Below are 16,658 nucleotides of genomic sequence, written 5' to 3' on the forward strand. Positions count from 1 at the left end.
ATGCATTGGCCCACACCAAGAACTGAATGCATGTTTAAACACGAGATCCTTCCCTCTTCCCAGCTTCTTACGCTGGCTTCTCCCCCTTTCCTTTCCAGCTCTGAAGAAGGGTGTCGGTCTCAAAACGTTCCCTTCTTTAGATGCTGTCTGATCTGCTAAGTTCCACCAGCACTTTTTTTGTGTGGCATATTTACATTTATTTTGCATGACAGTAATGCTATTTTACGCAGGCGTACTTTGCCATGTGTTTACCATCGCACGGACTCTACAGTTTCTTGTACATTTCAACTAGAATCTTTCATCATTCACTTACAAGCATTGCAGCCATGAATTTAGCAACACTAGAAAGACAGAAAACAGGCTGTGTCCAGTGACTGGCTTGATTGTTGGCCCACCAAGTAAAAATTCAATGGCCCGAGGCATGACACACTGAAAGATATGGCCTCCCTTTGCTGACTGTGCAAAGGAAAGTGAGTGAATCCTGGGTGATTGCCACAGGGAGCGGCCAGGGAGGGTATAGTGTATGGATGTATAGGGGATTTGGGTTAAAAAATGATCTTTGAATAGAATGTTAACTATCAAACAGGTGTCAATTGGTCTAAGTGGAAGATTGGTTTATGTAATCGGTTTAGGGAGAGGGCTGTTCTGGGGACCAGGTCAGGAGTGGTCTGGCTCAGGATACAGGTTGAGTGAATAGCACCTAGGGGTCAAATCGTAAGAACCATTCCAAAGGAGATGCTGGAGAGTCAGTGTTTATGGTTCAGGAGATTGGTGGAAGAGTAGGATTGGGGAAAGGGATGTGATCTATAGTCAGGGATGTCATGGCATGGGGAGTGAGGACTCAAATCAGAGCAAAATACTACAAGTCAAAGGGGACCTATCTGAGTCGGGTTCCCCGCACCAGTGTGGGATCATACCACGGAGATTGCCATTAACTCAAGTCCCTGGAGAGAAAGTTGTGCTTTCAGAATTAGTTGAGCTGTTAACAACAGGTGTATTTCAGAATCACATGAACTAATCTCTCCAGTGTGCTGCAAATAGTATTGCTCGGGAATGATATCATTGTGCTTTGCTTGTGTTTGATCTGAGCAGTGCGTGCATAATTCACAGTGGGACAATTTCCAAGAGTCACACAATTTGACCCAGAATAATCATTATCACATTCCTCTCTAGTTCCTAGATACTTTTGCACATACAACACTGAAATAGCAACAATTAAATTTCAAGGTTCATGTCTTTTCATTTTTGGCATGGCTTCACTCTCATCTTTCTGACTTTTGCTAACAGTGTTTCATGATATTGAGAATAGGATTTAATCCATTTCATTGAAATGTAAGCACGCAACATAAATCCTTCCAGTGCAAATGGATTCCCAAAGGAAGAGGATATCTGACCAAGAAAACTATCATCATCATGTCCAAGAAGAGATTGCTGACAGCAGATTAAGGGGAATATGAATATATTATGATATTTTCTTTACGTTGCCAAGAATTTCTAGTTGTATTCTGTCTTCAAGTAGTCAGCAAGAACTCCCTAATTACATTCTGCAACTTGTACTTTACTTCTATTGAATGAGCTCAAATACAGCTTTATTTGTGCAATTAAAGTTTTGCAAATGAAGTAAGAATAATTTATTTAAATATCATTTTTAAAATGCTTAAGTTGATCTTTTCTTTCTAGGTTAACTATTCTTCAAATATGATAAAAGGATCTCTGAATATATTAGTGGATAAGAGCAGATTGAATGCTTTCACCATTCTAACCATTGGTGATTCTGGTTATGGTGAAGCTTTGGAGATGACTCACACATTTCCACAGGTGTGTTCCAATATTTGGCTTAACATCTTATTCAAATATGTCTAAACATTCAATATTGCACTTGGTTGATTTTTTTTGTCTCTATTATGAGTTTATACCTGTAAGGAACTTTTTAGTTAGCTGCACTAAACTGCATTAATCTCTTCAGATTACATATTAGCCATTCAGTTTAGTGAAGTTGGGAAATAGATTTAATTAGTTTGCCAGTGTAAAATAGGAGCAGCTTTTATTTTCATGAAGGTTGACTGGGTGAGAAAGCAAACTGTTGAATTGCTAAAGCCAGTTTTGCAAAAGTGTATAAAACCAACTTCTATATCAATGTATGTTAACACCTAAACTTCTCTCATGGCCCTGCCTAATTCTAATTAAAATTTGACCAGATAGAAGTTGTGCAGTTTCTGTGGCTTTAATGTGATGCAGGCCTCCATATATTTGCAGTACCGTGATTGACTGCATTACAAAAACAGATACACTTGTGAGAGCCATGCAGGATATGCAGCACTGAGGTCAGTCCTTGTGTATAGTTCTTTAACCCAGAAGAAACTTGTATGTTCATCATACATAGCCCAGCCCTCCTACACTCGAGCTTCCACTGCTACTGTTGCTACCATAGCAGCTGGGATGTCCACAAGGGCAGGCTGCACCATAACCACTCTTCAAGAAATCACAAACTCCTCTATACGGGACAAGATTGGTTGCTGACCTTGCGGAAGGCCACATGTAAGACTGTATCTTGTCTGTTCCTGGACACCTCACTCAGGTGTGATGGTGATTCAAACAGACCGACATGCATGCATGTTCATCAGCTTTTCCCTCCGTGCTGAGCATCAACTGATCTCATGTGACTCCTCCTAGACCGAAGCTGGCATGGAAGCCATCCTTTTGCTTCGACTTGCCCAGAGTCCACTCATACAGATCATCCCTCTTCCCTCCACAAAAGCTCTCTTTTCTGCCCATAGCATCTGAGCCGGAGAAGGTGTGTATCCATTACTTACTACAGTGTCAAAAGGCATATAGCGTGCAAGTGGGATTTCTTGAATATATGAAATGAATAAGAGACAAAGTTGACGAGTCCTTTCCAGAAATCCATGTTAACTTTGTTTAATTCCATTATCACATCCTATGTAATAGTTTCAAGTATTTTCCCTGTTTGATGTTAAGCTAACAAGACCATAGCTTTCTCTCTCCCTTCTAGAGCAGTGGGATTACATTTGCCATTCTCCAATTTTGAGGTTGGTGCTTGAAAAGCAGGGAATATCTTTTTGTGTCTGCCTCTCCATGGTGGTTCTGACACTGCTTGAATGTTCCAATATACGAGGGGTGATTGGTGTGTAAGGTAGAAGGAGATGAGTTATACAGCTCTCATTACATGCACATGCAGGTCAGCTCTTTGAGTGATCATGTAGAAAGTTTGAAGGTAATAACTGATCTCCTTCTACCTTAGGCCACGAACTTATCAATCACCCCTGATGCGTTATTAACTGATGCACAATACCAAGATCCGTATGCTCCGCGACCGCTGGACTAAGTGTGTAAATGTAGGAGGGGACTATGTTGAAAAATAGATGCACTAGGTTTTCTAAAATGGACTCCTCCTACCTTAGGCCACGAACTTATCAGTGACCCCTGGTACTGTGTCACAGTGGTTCAGCTGACAGAACAGCGACCCAGCTTCAATCCTGACCTCCAGGGCTGCCTGAGTGGTGTCTGTATGCTGACCATAAAGGTTCCCTTTGAGTCCTCTGGCCTCTTCCCATATCCCAATGGTGTGTAGGTTGATAGCTTAATTGTCCACTGTAAATTTCCCCTTGTGTGGGTGAGTTTTAGAATATGAGGAAAGTTGTTGGAAATATGTGAAGAGTAAAATTAGATTAATGTAAGTAGTTGCTTGATATTTGGTAAGGATTTGAAGGCTGAAAACTTGTTTCTTTGCTGTAGAAAGAAAATGTCAGATAGTACAACATGATAACATTCAGGCTAGTTCTGGTACTGATGTAGTCAGATGAAGGTCTCAACCCAAAACATCAATTGTCCATTTTGCTATGCAGATGTTGTCTGACTCACTGAGTTCCTCCAGCACTTTACTCTTTGCTCCAGATTCCAGCGCTTCTTGAGTCTCTGATGCTGTCATTTGTTCCGTCTTTAAGCTGATGTTGACCATCTGGGCAATGTTCTCCAGCATATATCCACATTTTGAACATCTGTGTTTTTACTGGGCCTCCATGCACAGTGCCTGCAACTGCTTCATTTCAGCACCTACAATACTTTTTATTGCACGATCATGGAGCTGGCTTTTCTTTGTTGGCCTGGGATTTTAATACTGACTGGTTACTTTAGTTTCGTATCATTGCAGCTTGGAGACTCCCAGCTGCTCCAGCAATGCAGCCTGGATCTCATTTTAAACCCCATCAATTGATATCCACGAAATATGGACGGGAGACTGCCCAGTAAGTAACATGATTAAGCATGCAGCTTTCACTCCGGAGCCTTGCTTCAGCAAATAGTCCACAGAGAAGATGCCGAAGTTTTGTTCTCCTCCTGAAAAGTACTCTTCAGCTGCTTCAGACCTTAATCTGCCTGTACCTTCACTTGGAAGGAACATTGTGATTTTCCACTTGGCCTGCCAATTTAAAATTATGTTCAGATCCTGGTGAAATTATTGGGACATGACATGCCTGTGCAGAAAGGGACCCAGCTGGTTTTAGTTACTGCCTTTCCCTTCTGCTCCAGTGTGCAGATTAGAATCAGGAACTATCCAAAAAAAAATCAAAGTTAACAGGCCATCAACCACACCTATTTTTCTTAGTGTCCTGTATACTACACAGCTGGCTACCTAACTCGGACTGATTAATTAAGTGCCTTTGAGAGGGATGTTAAAAGAATATTTTACTAAGCTTTGCCATCGTTTTTATTATGGGGTGATATCTTGAAAACAGACTGTTCTGCCTTTTATGCTAATAGTTCTCCTATCTGTAAAAGCAAGCGCTGGTCTCTTACATTCTTTAGAATGGTTAGATGACATGTCCCTGGTGACTTCTATCCTTTGCAATGAATGCAGTCTGCTGGGTGCATTTACAATCTTTAATACTGTCAGAGGGATTGTGTTCTCCAACACTCAACTGCCCCTTACAGAAAGTTTTCTGCTATTTTTCTTGAAAATCAAATCACTATTTAAAATACTTTGCCCAAATTTCTTTTCAAAAATAATAGATATATTTGTTTTAAGTAGACAATGCTGGAAATAAGCATCAAGTCAAGCAGCATTTCAAATCGACCAAGCTTCATCAGAAACATTAACTCTATGTTTCTTTCTCCATAAATGCTGCATGACCAGCTGAGTGTTTCTAGCATTCATTAGTTTTATCTTTGATCTGTAACTAAAAGTCTGATCCTGGCTGGCCTGCCCGCAGATTTTTTTTAACTTTTTAGCTTTTACACTTTGTAATTTACAGTTTTTTACTCTTTACTATTTACAGTTGAAAACAATTCCTAAGAGACTGGTGTGTAACACAGAATACCAGAAGGATGGTCGCATCTACAGGTTCAGTCATACTACCATTTGTGAAGACAAAGAGCTGAGGTTTTTAGGAAACTACAGTGGACCTTTCCCCAAGATATTTGGACGCCATGAAATTCATGGTAAAACCTAATTTGAAAGTGTTAGTAAAATAGCAAGAAACTATACTCATGATCTTCCAACCTGGATAACTTGGGCGGATATACATTAATTACTTGAGTAATTTGTATTTTGCAGTCTAAAAAGATTCAATAGAGCTTATTATTCTTTTACAGTGAACTTTATCCATCCATTTGCTATCCAACTACCTCAGCAGTCACAGGCCTGGATCACTCTCTCTCATTCTCTCTTCAGTCACCAGGATGACATTGTAATCAACTGGGACAAGAAGGATCAGGTTAGTTTGATAAAACTGAATGCTTTATTATTGAAAAGAATGGGCTGTGAGATACATTTTCAGTGGAATAAATTTAATTTATCCTCACAGACTGTTCAGATTGTTCAGGGGTTTGGTATGCCCAGACTTGACCTTTTTTGAATTGGGCTTTGCTAGTTCAGTTTAGTTTTAAGCAGAATCTACCAAGAAGTTTGAAGATTCTAGTGATTTCTACAAAAAATATTTTGTCTCTATCTCTACATTTTTTTCTTTACGTGCTTTTGCTCTTTCATTTCTCTTGCCCCATATTCTATTCACACCCCACTTTCTTCCTCTTTCAACTTTGGTATTTATTGTACTGCTACATCTCTGGGCTCTACATAGTCCACTGTCTGAAGCAGTGTGGCATTGATTTATGAAGAAAATAATTGCGATAGGGATGGCTGAATAATGGGGCTAGAAAACAAGATATCCAAGGCAGAAGGACAGGTTTGTTGAAGGCAGCAGCATCATTCAAGTTAAAAATACAAGCTAAATAAGGGGTAAATACGATCAGGCAGTTTCCACTGAGCATGGATGAGACTAGACCTAGAGGGCATGGGTTAAAGGTGGAAGGTGAAATATTTAAGGGGAACATGATGGGGAACTTCACACAGAGGGTGGTGAGAGTATAGTACGAGATGCCAGTGGAAGTGGAGGCCATGGAATTGATTTCAACATTTAAGAGGAGTTTGGATAGAATGGGCATGGAGGGCTAAGGTCCAGAACGATCTATGTTACAAACCTATTCTGGTATCTGTCCCCCACTTTTCCTTCACTACATCGTCGACTGCATTGGCGCTACTTCCTGCATGCATGCTGAGCTCGTTGACTTCATTAACTTTGCCTCCAACTTTCACCCTGCCCTCAAGTTTACCTGGTCCATTTCCGACACCTCCCTCCCCTTTCTAGATCTTTCTGTCTCTATCTCTGGAGACAGTTTATCTACTGATGTCTACTATAAGCCTACTGACTCTCACAGCTATCTGGACTATTCCTCTTCTCACCCTGTCTCTTGCAAAAATGCCATCTCCTTCTCGCAATTCCTCCGTCTCCGCCACATCTGCTCTCAGGATGAGGCTTTTCATTCCAGGACGAGGGAGATGTCCTCCTTTTTTAAAGAAAGGAGCTTCCCTTCCTCCACCATCAACTCTGCTCTAAAACGCATCTCCCCTATTTCATGCACATCTGCACTCACTCCATCCTCCGGTCTCCCCACTAGGAATAGGGTTCCTCTGGTCCTCACCTACCACCCCACCAGCCTCCGGGTCCACCATATTATTCTCCGTAACTTCCGCCACCTCCAACGGGATCCCACCACTAAGCACATCTTCCCCCCCCCCCCGCTTTCCGCAGGGATCGCTCCCTACACGACTCCCTTGTCCATCCGTACCCCCCATCCCTCCCCACTGATCTCCCTCCTGGCACTTATCCTTGTAAGTGGAACAAGTGCTACACATGCCCTTACACTTCCTCCCTTACCACCATTCAGGCCCCAGACAGTCCTTCCAGGTGAGGCGACACTTCACCTGTGAGTCGGCTGGGGTGACATACTGCGTCCGGTGCTCCCAATGTGGCCTTCTATATATTGACGAGACCCAGCGCAGACTGTGAGATGGTTTTGCTGAACACCTACGCTCTGTCCACCAGAGAAAGCAGGATCTCCCAATGGCCACACATTTTAATTCCACATCCCATTCCCATTCTGATATGTCTATCCACGGCCTCCTCTACTGTACAGATGAAGCCACACTCAGGTTAGAGGAACAACACCTTATATTCCATCTGGGTAACTCCAACCTGATGGCATGAACATTGACTTCTCTAACTTCCGCTAATGCCCCACCTTCCCCTCGTACCCCATCAGTTATTTATTTATATACACACATTCTTTCTCTCTCTGTCCTTTTTCTTCCTCTGTCCCTCTGACTATACCCCTTGCGCATCCTCTGGGCTTTTCCCCCCCTCCCCCTTTTCCTTCTCCCTGGGCCTCATGTCGCATGATCCTCTCATATTCCTTTTGCCATTCACCTGTCCAGCTCTTGGCTCCATCCCTCCCCCTCCTGTCTTCTCCTATCATTTTGGATCTCTTACTAGCTCTTCCTTCAGTTAGTCGTGACGGAGGGTCTCGGCCTGAAACGTCGACTGCACCTCTTCCTAGAGATGCTGCCTGGCCTGCTGCGTTCACCAGCAACTTTTATGTGTGTTGCTTGAATTTCCAGCATCTGCAGAATTCCTGTTGTTTTGGTAATCAAAGCTGCTTGTCACGAAAAAGCTAGTGCAACTTTAGATCTGTTTTTTTTCCCATCAGTGTCTAGAGAAAGAAATCGGGCATCGTATATAATGTGCTGTCAGTGTGCTTTAGGGAACTGTCAAATCCTATTTTAATCTCAGACTATTTTAATTTATCTATGACTTTAGAAAAACTTCACCCAAATCAAATTGAAATGTCAGATTCACTTCTTAGCTCATCCGCAATATTAACTCCATTCTGCTGCTTTATTTAATCCCATATGAGTGATTATTGGAACTGTCCATGAGTAATATGGCAAAAGTGTAAAGGTTAATAGTGATAGAAATGAAAATATGCTTTGTTGCCAAAATAGTACTTTCTAATAATCTGTGATATAAACGTGCTTTTGCTTGGAACAGGTGATTCTTCAAGCCTCCCTAACTTTGGATAATGATAGGCTGGAAAGTAAAGCCAACCTACAACACCCCTTCAAGTTTGCCTTGGAAAAGTTCCAGCTAAAGTGCCTTTCTGAAAGAAGAGCACAGAAATACAATCAGAAGGTTGGAATAGTGAACTGGAGCGGGAAGGGAGCTATGCATGTTAATTTTGTAATATGTTCTTGAATAGAACGTCCTCTTGTACCTCAAACATACTTGCATGTTTCTGGAATAAATTCTGGTTTGAGCAAAGACTCTCACCAGCTAGTTCTGTCCTCCTGCCAACAAGGCCAGTTGATACTTTAACTAAAGGCTGCTAGCTGGCAGTGACTTCCAGAACATACCATCAGGAAACACTCCTCATACTTAGTTAAATAATCTTCATCTTACTTTATTGACAGTTCACAGGTTAAAAGCAAATAATAATTCATTCCCTGGGAGAAAAAATACTGCTATGTTGTGTTGTGGATTGTAAAAAAAAATTGGAATTTTTGGAATTTTTATGATTTTAAGACGAACATAAATCTTAATAACTCAATCCACCCAACTTTAAATTATAGATTAAATATTTCACTTAGTGACTGATTTATTTTTGTCACCGGAAGACTATTAACCTATTTGCAGCTTCAGTAATTATTTGTTATTTGTTGATATTTTCTCATACATGCTCACTCCTGTGATTTTAACTTTTTTCTGTGCATTTTTTTCATCTTGTAATTATTTTTAAGAAAGGGCTGTTTCAGCCAGTTCCAACAAGATTCCACCACCAGACATATGTTCCTATCCTCCCACCTTTCAGCATTTGGAATTTGGAAAGGGTTGCTCCCTTGATTTGCTCTTCCATCTCTGCCTATTGTATGGCACTTTCCCAACCACATGAGGAGCAACATCTATCCTTTCATCCCTTCTCTTCCCACCATCCAGGGTCACAGGGATTCTTTCCAGATGAAGCAACAATCCATTTGCACTTCTTCCAATCCACTGCATTCGGTGTTCATGGTGCAATCTCCTCTGCTCTGGAAAAGTCAAAAGCAGATGAGGTTATTGGTTTGGGAAGTACTCAATCCACAGGAGCTTACAGTTCCTAACCACCTTAGTTCTCATCTACTCCCACTCTAACCTCTCTATCTGTGGTATCCTGCGCTGTTACAGAACAACACCCTTATGGTGTCGCAACAACAACCTTGCACCCCTCTCCACTAAGGACGAGGAATTGGTTGTGGACTTCAGGAAAGGGAAGTCGAGGGAACACACACCAGTCCTCATCTAGGGAACAGCAGTGGAAAGGGTGAACAGTTTCAGGTTCTTGGGTGTCAACATCTCTGAAGATCTACCTTGGGTCCAATGTACTGATGCAATTACAAAGAAAGCATGATTATATTTCATTAGGAATTTGAGGAGTCTTGGTGCATCACTAACAACTCTTGCAGATTTCTACAGTTGTATCGTGAAGAGCATTCAGACTGGCTGCATTACTGTCTAGTATGGAGGGGCCACTGCACAGGATCAGTAAAAGCTGTAGAAAGTTGCCAACTCACCCAGCTCCATCACGGGCATTAGCCTCCCCAGCATCGAGGACATCTTCAAAAGACGATGCCTCAGAAATGCAGCATCCATCACCAAGGATCCCTGTAACACAGAACGTGCCCTCTTCTCATTGCTCCCATCACGGAGGAGATACAGCAGATAAAGACACACACTCAATGTTTCAGGAACAACTTCTTCCCCGCTGCCATCAGATTTCTGAATGGACAATGAACACATGTACACTACCACACTTGTATTCTTCTTTATTTGCTCTTTTGCACTACCTCATGTTGTAATTTATAGTTTTTTTATTATGTATTACCACTGCCGCAGAACAACAAATCTCACGACACATGCCAGTGATGTTGAACCTGATTCCGAATCTAATCCTGACCTTATCTTCCATCTGGGCACTTTGCGGCCTGCAAGACTTGATATCAAATTCTCCAAATTTTGGGAACTGTCTCCTTCTGTTTATATGAGAACTGTCGATTTTTGTCTACATCCTCCTCTTCTCCATTTTTTTTTGTACTGTGAGACTGCACTGCATTACACAGACTATACAACATCAGCAACATTACACAGTCTTTCAATGGTCTATTATTTCACCCCATCTGAGAAATCCCCTCACCCCCTCCCAGTAAGTTGTTACTTGGGCTAACTTGTTTTCCTCTTTCTGATTATGATGAAGGGTCTCGGACCTGAAAATTTAATCGTTTTTATTTCCTTTCCAAAGGTGTTTTCTGTCTTTGTATTTGCAAAAGGATCTTAATTGAATAGGAGCAGTAATTCTCTCAGAGTATTCCAACTCTTTGGAATTCTGTCCCACAGAGCTGTGGAGGCTGATTCATTGAATATACTGTATTCAAGGCAAATATTTGCAGATGTTTGAATTACAAGGAAATGGAAAGAATTGGGAAAGTAATAGAGTTGTACTTTCATCCACTGTGATGAAGTGTTTGAGAAGTTGGTGATGAACCATATCAACTCCTGCCTGAGAAGTGACTTGAATCTGCTCCAATTTGTCCACCAGAGCATCAGGTCCACAGCAGATGCCATTTCATTGGCTCTCCATTTAATCCTAGAACAGCAAGGATGCATACATCAGGATGCTCTTTATCGACTACAGCTCAGCATTCATTACATTCATCCCCTCAAAACTAGTCAAAAAGCTTCAAGACCATGGCCTCAATAGCTCCTTGTGCAGTTGGACTTGCAGACCCCAGTTAGTTCAGATTGGCAACAACATCTCCACACTCTCCATCAGCATCAAAGCACCATATAGCTGCGTACTTGGCCCCTGCTCTACTTTCTTTACACTTATGACTGTGAGGCTAAGAACAGCTCTGAAGTCATAATTAAGTTTTCTAATGACAGCACTGTCGCTGACCAAATCAAAGTTGGTGGCGAATCAGCAGTTAGTAGGGAGATTGAAAATCTGGCTGAGTGGTGCCACATCAACAACCTTTTACTCAATGTCGGCAAGACAATGGAGCTGATTGTTGACTTCAGGAGGAGGAAACCGGAGGTCCATGAGCCAGTCTTCATCAGAGGATCAGAAGTGGAGAGGGTCAGCAACTTTAAATTCCTCGGTGGTATCACTTCAGAGGATCTGTCCTGAGCCCTGCACGTAAGTGCAATTACAAAGAAAGCACGGCAGCGTCTTACCTCCTTGAAGTTTGTGAAGATTTAACATAACATTTAAAACTTTGGCAATCTTCTATAGATGTGCAGTGGAGAGTATATTGACTGGCTGTATCACAGCCTTGTATGGAAACACCAATGCTCTTGAAAGGAAAACCCTACAGAAGTATTGGATATGGCCCAGTCCATCAAGGGAAAAATCCCTCCCCACTGTTGAACACATCCACAAGGAGCATTATTGCAGGAAAGCAGCATCTATCATCAGGGACCCCAGCCACCCAGGTCATGCTCTCTCGCTACTGCCATCAGGAAGAAAGTACAGGAGTTTCAGAACTCACACCACCAGGTTCAGTAACAGTTATCCATCAATCATCAGGCTCCTGAACCAGAGGAGATAACTTTATCTGCCCCATCATTGAGATGTTCCCACAACTTATAAATTCACTTTCAAGGACTCTTCATCTCATGTTCTTGATATTTATTATTATTATTATTCTTTATTTTCTTTGTATTTGCACAGTTTGTTTTTGCACATTAATTGTTTGTCCACCCAGTTGGGTGTGGTCCTTCATTGATTCTATTATGGTTAGTGGATTTATTGAGTATGCCCACAAGAAAACAAATCTCAGGGTTGCATATGGTGACATATAGGTACTCTGGTGATAAATTTACCATGAACTTTGATTGGAGCATCTGTGATCTTGTTCAATGATAGAGCAGGCTCAAGGGGCTGATTGCCCTGCCCCGTTTCATACAGTATTCTTATCATCCTTGCCCATCCTTGAGCTGCTTTGAGTATAACGAGACAGACCTTCTAGTTTATGAGGCCGGGTTGCATCCATAACGATCAGGATTGTCTCAGAATGTCAATCATTGTCACTCAGGCCTCAATCAAACTGACTAATAATAAGCCCAGATCACTGCCATTTATCTCTGAAAAGTGGCAAGAACCACTGACAATGCTGAACCTCACTGTACCTTCATGTATGTGCAGCAATTAATTCATATTTGTTTAATCTCTAGGCATATGTCACTTGGAATGGAGGTCAACCAATTGATCTGAAATTTACACTGGAAAACAAAATGGAAAGCAATTTAACAGTGTGGGACACCTGCCTGGACTTTTCCTCAGGCCAGGTATTTCTCACCAGTCCTCCTGTAATACTTGATTGAATCAGAATGAGCTTAGAAAAATAGGCTGTACTACAAAATAAAGTTATTGATGTTCCTTGTGTTTGTGATGTTCCTATGGTTCATGTGAGGATTAATCCTCAGTAGATACTGACATTCAGGAATATGAGGCTAGAAGCATGATCGTTTTTAGCTGTGTTCATTGTATTAATACACAGAGGAGCCCAGCCAAGCAAATGTTCCTGGGAATCTTGCACCATTCATGCAGGAGCTGGCATTCACAGTGCAGCTCAGCCTGTTATATCATAGGTTAAGGAGACCTGCCCAAGGGTTCCGGCTGTAGGACCTTGCCTTCAATAACAAACCCCATCAACACCAGCAGTCTATCCACCACTTACAATTATGACCTCTTGCCTCCGATCTGAAACTCCACCATTACCAAAAAACTCTCACCAAATGGAAGGCCATCTCTCTCCATCCATCCCAACCCTGTGTGTCAGGCGCGCACGCACACGCGCGCACACACACACACACACACACACACACACACACGCATGCTCTCTCACTCATACTACCTATATATATATATATATATATATATATATATATATTCCTGGCCTACTTTTGAAAGCAATCCATCCCTATCAAGTTCTTTACAACAATCCCACCTAAAATCCCTCACTGTCAATCAATAGCCAACTGTTGCTTGTGCTGTGATCAAATTCTACCCCTCCTTCCCCAGAGACCTGAGCTGACTGGTAATTCCCAAAGTCACACCTACTGATGCTCAACAATTATCCAGGATTACAACAATCCTCCCCTGCTGTCCTCTCCCTGGTGTGATCATAGTTCTCCCCTCTTAACACCATCACCATTCCCCCAACCCCAGGGCAATCAGCATTCCCCTCCTCCCCACCCCACTCATTTACCATCGATGTGATTGCCACTTTCTACCCCTCCCAAGTAAGATAACCCCTTTTTGTCCTTCCCCAGCCCTCAACAGCCTCTGGTCCTGTGAACTTTCACATCCATTCGGCATTCAAACTGAGTCCCTCTGTGGTATCCATTCTCAGAAATGGTGTGAACTTGCCAAACAAGAGTCTCAAGTGAGACCTCGTGCCTTGGGCTTCAGGCACAGTAGAATGTCTCTGCTGGGTCATTGCACAAAAATAATTCAGGTCCGGTATTTCTTCAGATGACCTTACAGGTGTGTTACAATTACCTTTCCAAATGGAATTTCACATTCCATTTACAACCAGTGAGCAATCAAATGGACATCATTCAATCCAGGTATCCAAGTGTGTGACCAGAATAAAAAGGCTCCAAGTAGCCAACAGCAACTTTCAACAAATGAATTAAACCTCTTGTCAAAATGTTTCAAAATAGTTCAAACAGGAAGAATAATGAAAAATATATTGCATTGGTCAAGAGGTAATAAATACATCATTTAATGTTTAAAATGTTGCTTTCTAAATTGGGTTTACTTTGTTAATTCATCTTTTACTTAATGGGGTGGATAAACTATGTGTTGTCATTTGTTTGATTTCTTCTTATCAATCCATTGTTACTAAGTGGGGAAATATTCCTTGATTTCTAATATGTGTTTTGTTAAATAATCAAAGTAATAACTTTAATCTGTGGCTTGGATCTCTTACTCTTCATCGCAAATCATGGGTTAAATGGATAACACAGCCGTTAGTGCCTCACAGGTTCAATCCTAACTGGATACCGCCTATATGGAGTTTGCACGTCCTCCTTGTGACTGTGCGGGTTTCCTCTGGGTGCTCCAGTTTCCTCTCATGAGCCAGGCACCTGCTGTTTGACAGGTTAGCTGGCTACTATAAATTGCTTTGCCTGTAGGTGGATAGCAGAGTAATTGTGAGGGGATGAGGAGTTGATGGCGCTGGATGGTGGAAAATAGGATTAAGGTGGTCTGATGATTGACTTCGATATGATGGGCTGAAGTGACTGTACTAGGCAGTAGAACTCCATTATTGCCAACACTTCTATAGATTGTGTCAGCCGGCTGAGTTCAGTTGTTTTCCGATCTTGGCAATTTACTTGCAGGCGTCTTGTATCATATGAGGAGACATCATCAATGCACTGATTGTGCCTGCCCATATGGTAATGAAACATTTGTAAGTAAATTGCCAAGATCAGAGAACAGCTCAACTCAATCACCAACCACCCGAGCTTCACGTTTTCTGAATTATTTCCAGTCATGTGGATCATCTAATTCGTATGTGGATATAGAAACAAGAGTTGTTTCTGCATTTACTTATTTGGGGGGGGGGGGAACAAACAATAGCATATACCTTTCTCAAATGCTTAAAATACTCCAAGCTTGTCCCTCCATCACCTTCCCAATTCTCAGTCTTATCCATGAAGAATCTATTAAAGAGCTTCTTACAGTGTGCTAAATTAACCATTTCTAGGTTTAAACCTGCGTACTCCTGGTGTCAGAACTCAGGCAGAAGTTATGGTCTATGAAGTTTGTCTGTTCTACAGTAAATGCGGTCTCTGATGTTGACAATATTTGTGTGGCTGTTTCCCAGTCACTTTCTAGTCCTTCTGATTACCTATACATATGCAAACTTCCAGTATGTCTGGTTTTCTGCCTTACCAGGTGAGTGAGACCTTGGAGAGAGGGAAAACTCAGTCAGAATCAACTTTCAATTGTTTTTTTATTATTATTATTATGGTAAATGCACTAATTCCATGCATATCTGTGCTATTGATACAAACTTGTGTTTGTCTAGCTGCAGCCCTTGCTGATGATACAATCTTTGCATGGTTGTGGATTTGTTAAACGTACTCCGAACCTTTTGACTGAAAGTTTGGAATTATATTTGGATGATAAAAAGATCAATCAAAGCTTTGAGTATCAGGTACATATTTCAATAATAGCGTTGAAATGTTGATTTATGCTAAAACTGTTTACATTGTTCGTGCCATGTATAATCGAGTTTCCTTCTTTGCAACTTCAGTCAAATATTTATTAAGGCGTGCCTCATACAATTGTTATTTTCTCTGATAAAATTTCAATTGAAAATATATATCAGAGTATCAACTTGTAGATAATAGCAGTGAAAATAAAGTATATTCATCAAAAATGGTGATGAACACAGGACTGGAGGTGTTATATTGGAGTGCACACCCTATACGAAATAAGGTAGATGATTTTGTTGCACATTTAGCAATTGCAGTTATAATGTTGTGGGAATCACTGAGACATGGCTGAAGGATCATAATTGGGAGCTTAACATCCAAGGATACACCTTCGATGTTAAGGCCAGATAGGCAGAGGGGGTGGGTGGCTCTGCTGGTAAAAAAAAATTCAATCAAATTCTTAGAAAGAAGTTACATAGGAACAGAAAATGTAGAGTTCTTGTGGGTAGAGTTAAGAAACTGCAAAGTTAAAAAGACCCTGATGGGAGTTATATATAGGCTCCGTACCAGTGGCCAGGATGTGGGATATAAATTTCTACAGGCATGTAAAAAGGCGACGTTATGATAGACATGGGAGATTTCAATATGCAGGTAAATTGGGAAAATCAGGTTAGTGCTGGATCCCAAGAGAGGGAATTTGTAGAATGCCCACAAGATGGATTTTTAGAGCAGCTTGTAGTTAAGCCCACTAGAGGAATGGCGTTTCTGGATTTGGTGTTATGTAATGACCCAGATTCGATTAGGGAGGTTAGGGTAAAGGGAACCTTAGGAGTTGGTGATCATAATAAGATAGAATTCACATTGCAGTTTGAGAAGGAGAAGCTAAAATTAAATGTATCAGTATTACAATGGAGTAAATGGAACTACAGAGGCATGAGAGAGGAACTGGCCAAAGATATTTGATAGTGGACACTAGCAGAGATGATTCTCGAACAGCAATGGCTGGAGTTTCTGGGGCAATTCACAAAGCACAGGATAGATGCATCC

At 41.4% G+C, this 16,658-nt stretch overlaps 1 protein-coding gene and 1 long non-coding RNA gene across 2 annotated transcripts in view; one reads left to right on the forward strand and one right to left on the reverse strand.

Annotated features, from left to right (window-relative positions):
- LOC134351914 (uncharacterized) overlaps positions 1–16,658 on the forward strand; it is a 201,738-nt gene that overhangs the window by 129,002 nt on the left and 56,078 nt on the right. The window contains exons 38-43 of the mRNA XM_063058828.1: positions 1,681–1,818; positions 5,295–5,457; positions 5,611–5,732; positions 8,403–8,543; positions 12,615–12,728; positions 15,482–15,610. Coding sequence (XP_062914898.1) covers positions 1,681–1,818; positions 5,295–5,457; positions 5,611–5,732; positions 8,403–8,543; positions 12,615–12,728; positions 15,482–15,610 — 807 coding nt within the window. The remainder of the gene's footprint in view (positions 1–1,680; positions 1,819–5,294; positions 5,458–5,610; positions 5,733–8,402; positions 8,544–12,614; positions 12,729–15,481; positions 15,611–16,658) is intronic.
- The window catches only part of LOC134351915 (uncharacterized), an 89,680-nt gene continuing 82,377 nt past the window's right edge, over positions 9,356–16,658 (reverse strand). The window contains exons 2-3 of the long non-coding RNA XR_010019292.1: positions 9,959–10,049; positions 9,356–9,436 (exon numbers count right to left, since the gene is read on the reverse strand). This is a non-coding gene — a long non-coding RNA (uncharacterized LOC134351915). The remainder of the gene's footprint in view (positions 9,437–9,958; positions 10,050–16,658) is intronic.

Source organism: Mobula hypostoma, chromosome 9, assembly GCF_963921235.1.
Source record: "Mobula hypostoma chromosome 9, sMobHyp1.1, whole genome shotgun sequence".
Classification (NCBI taxonomy): domain Eukaryota; kingdom Metazoa; phylum Chordata; class Chondrichthyes; order Myliobatiformes; family Myliobatidae; genus Mobula; species Mobula hypostoma.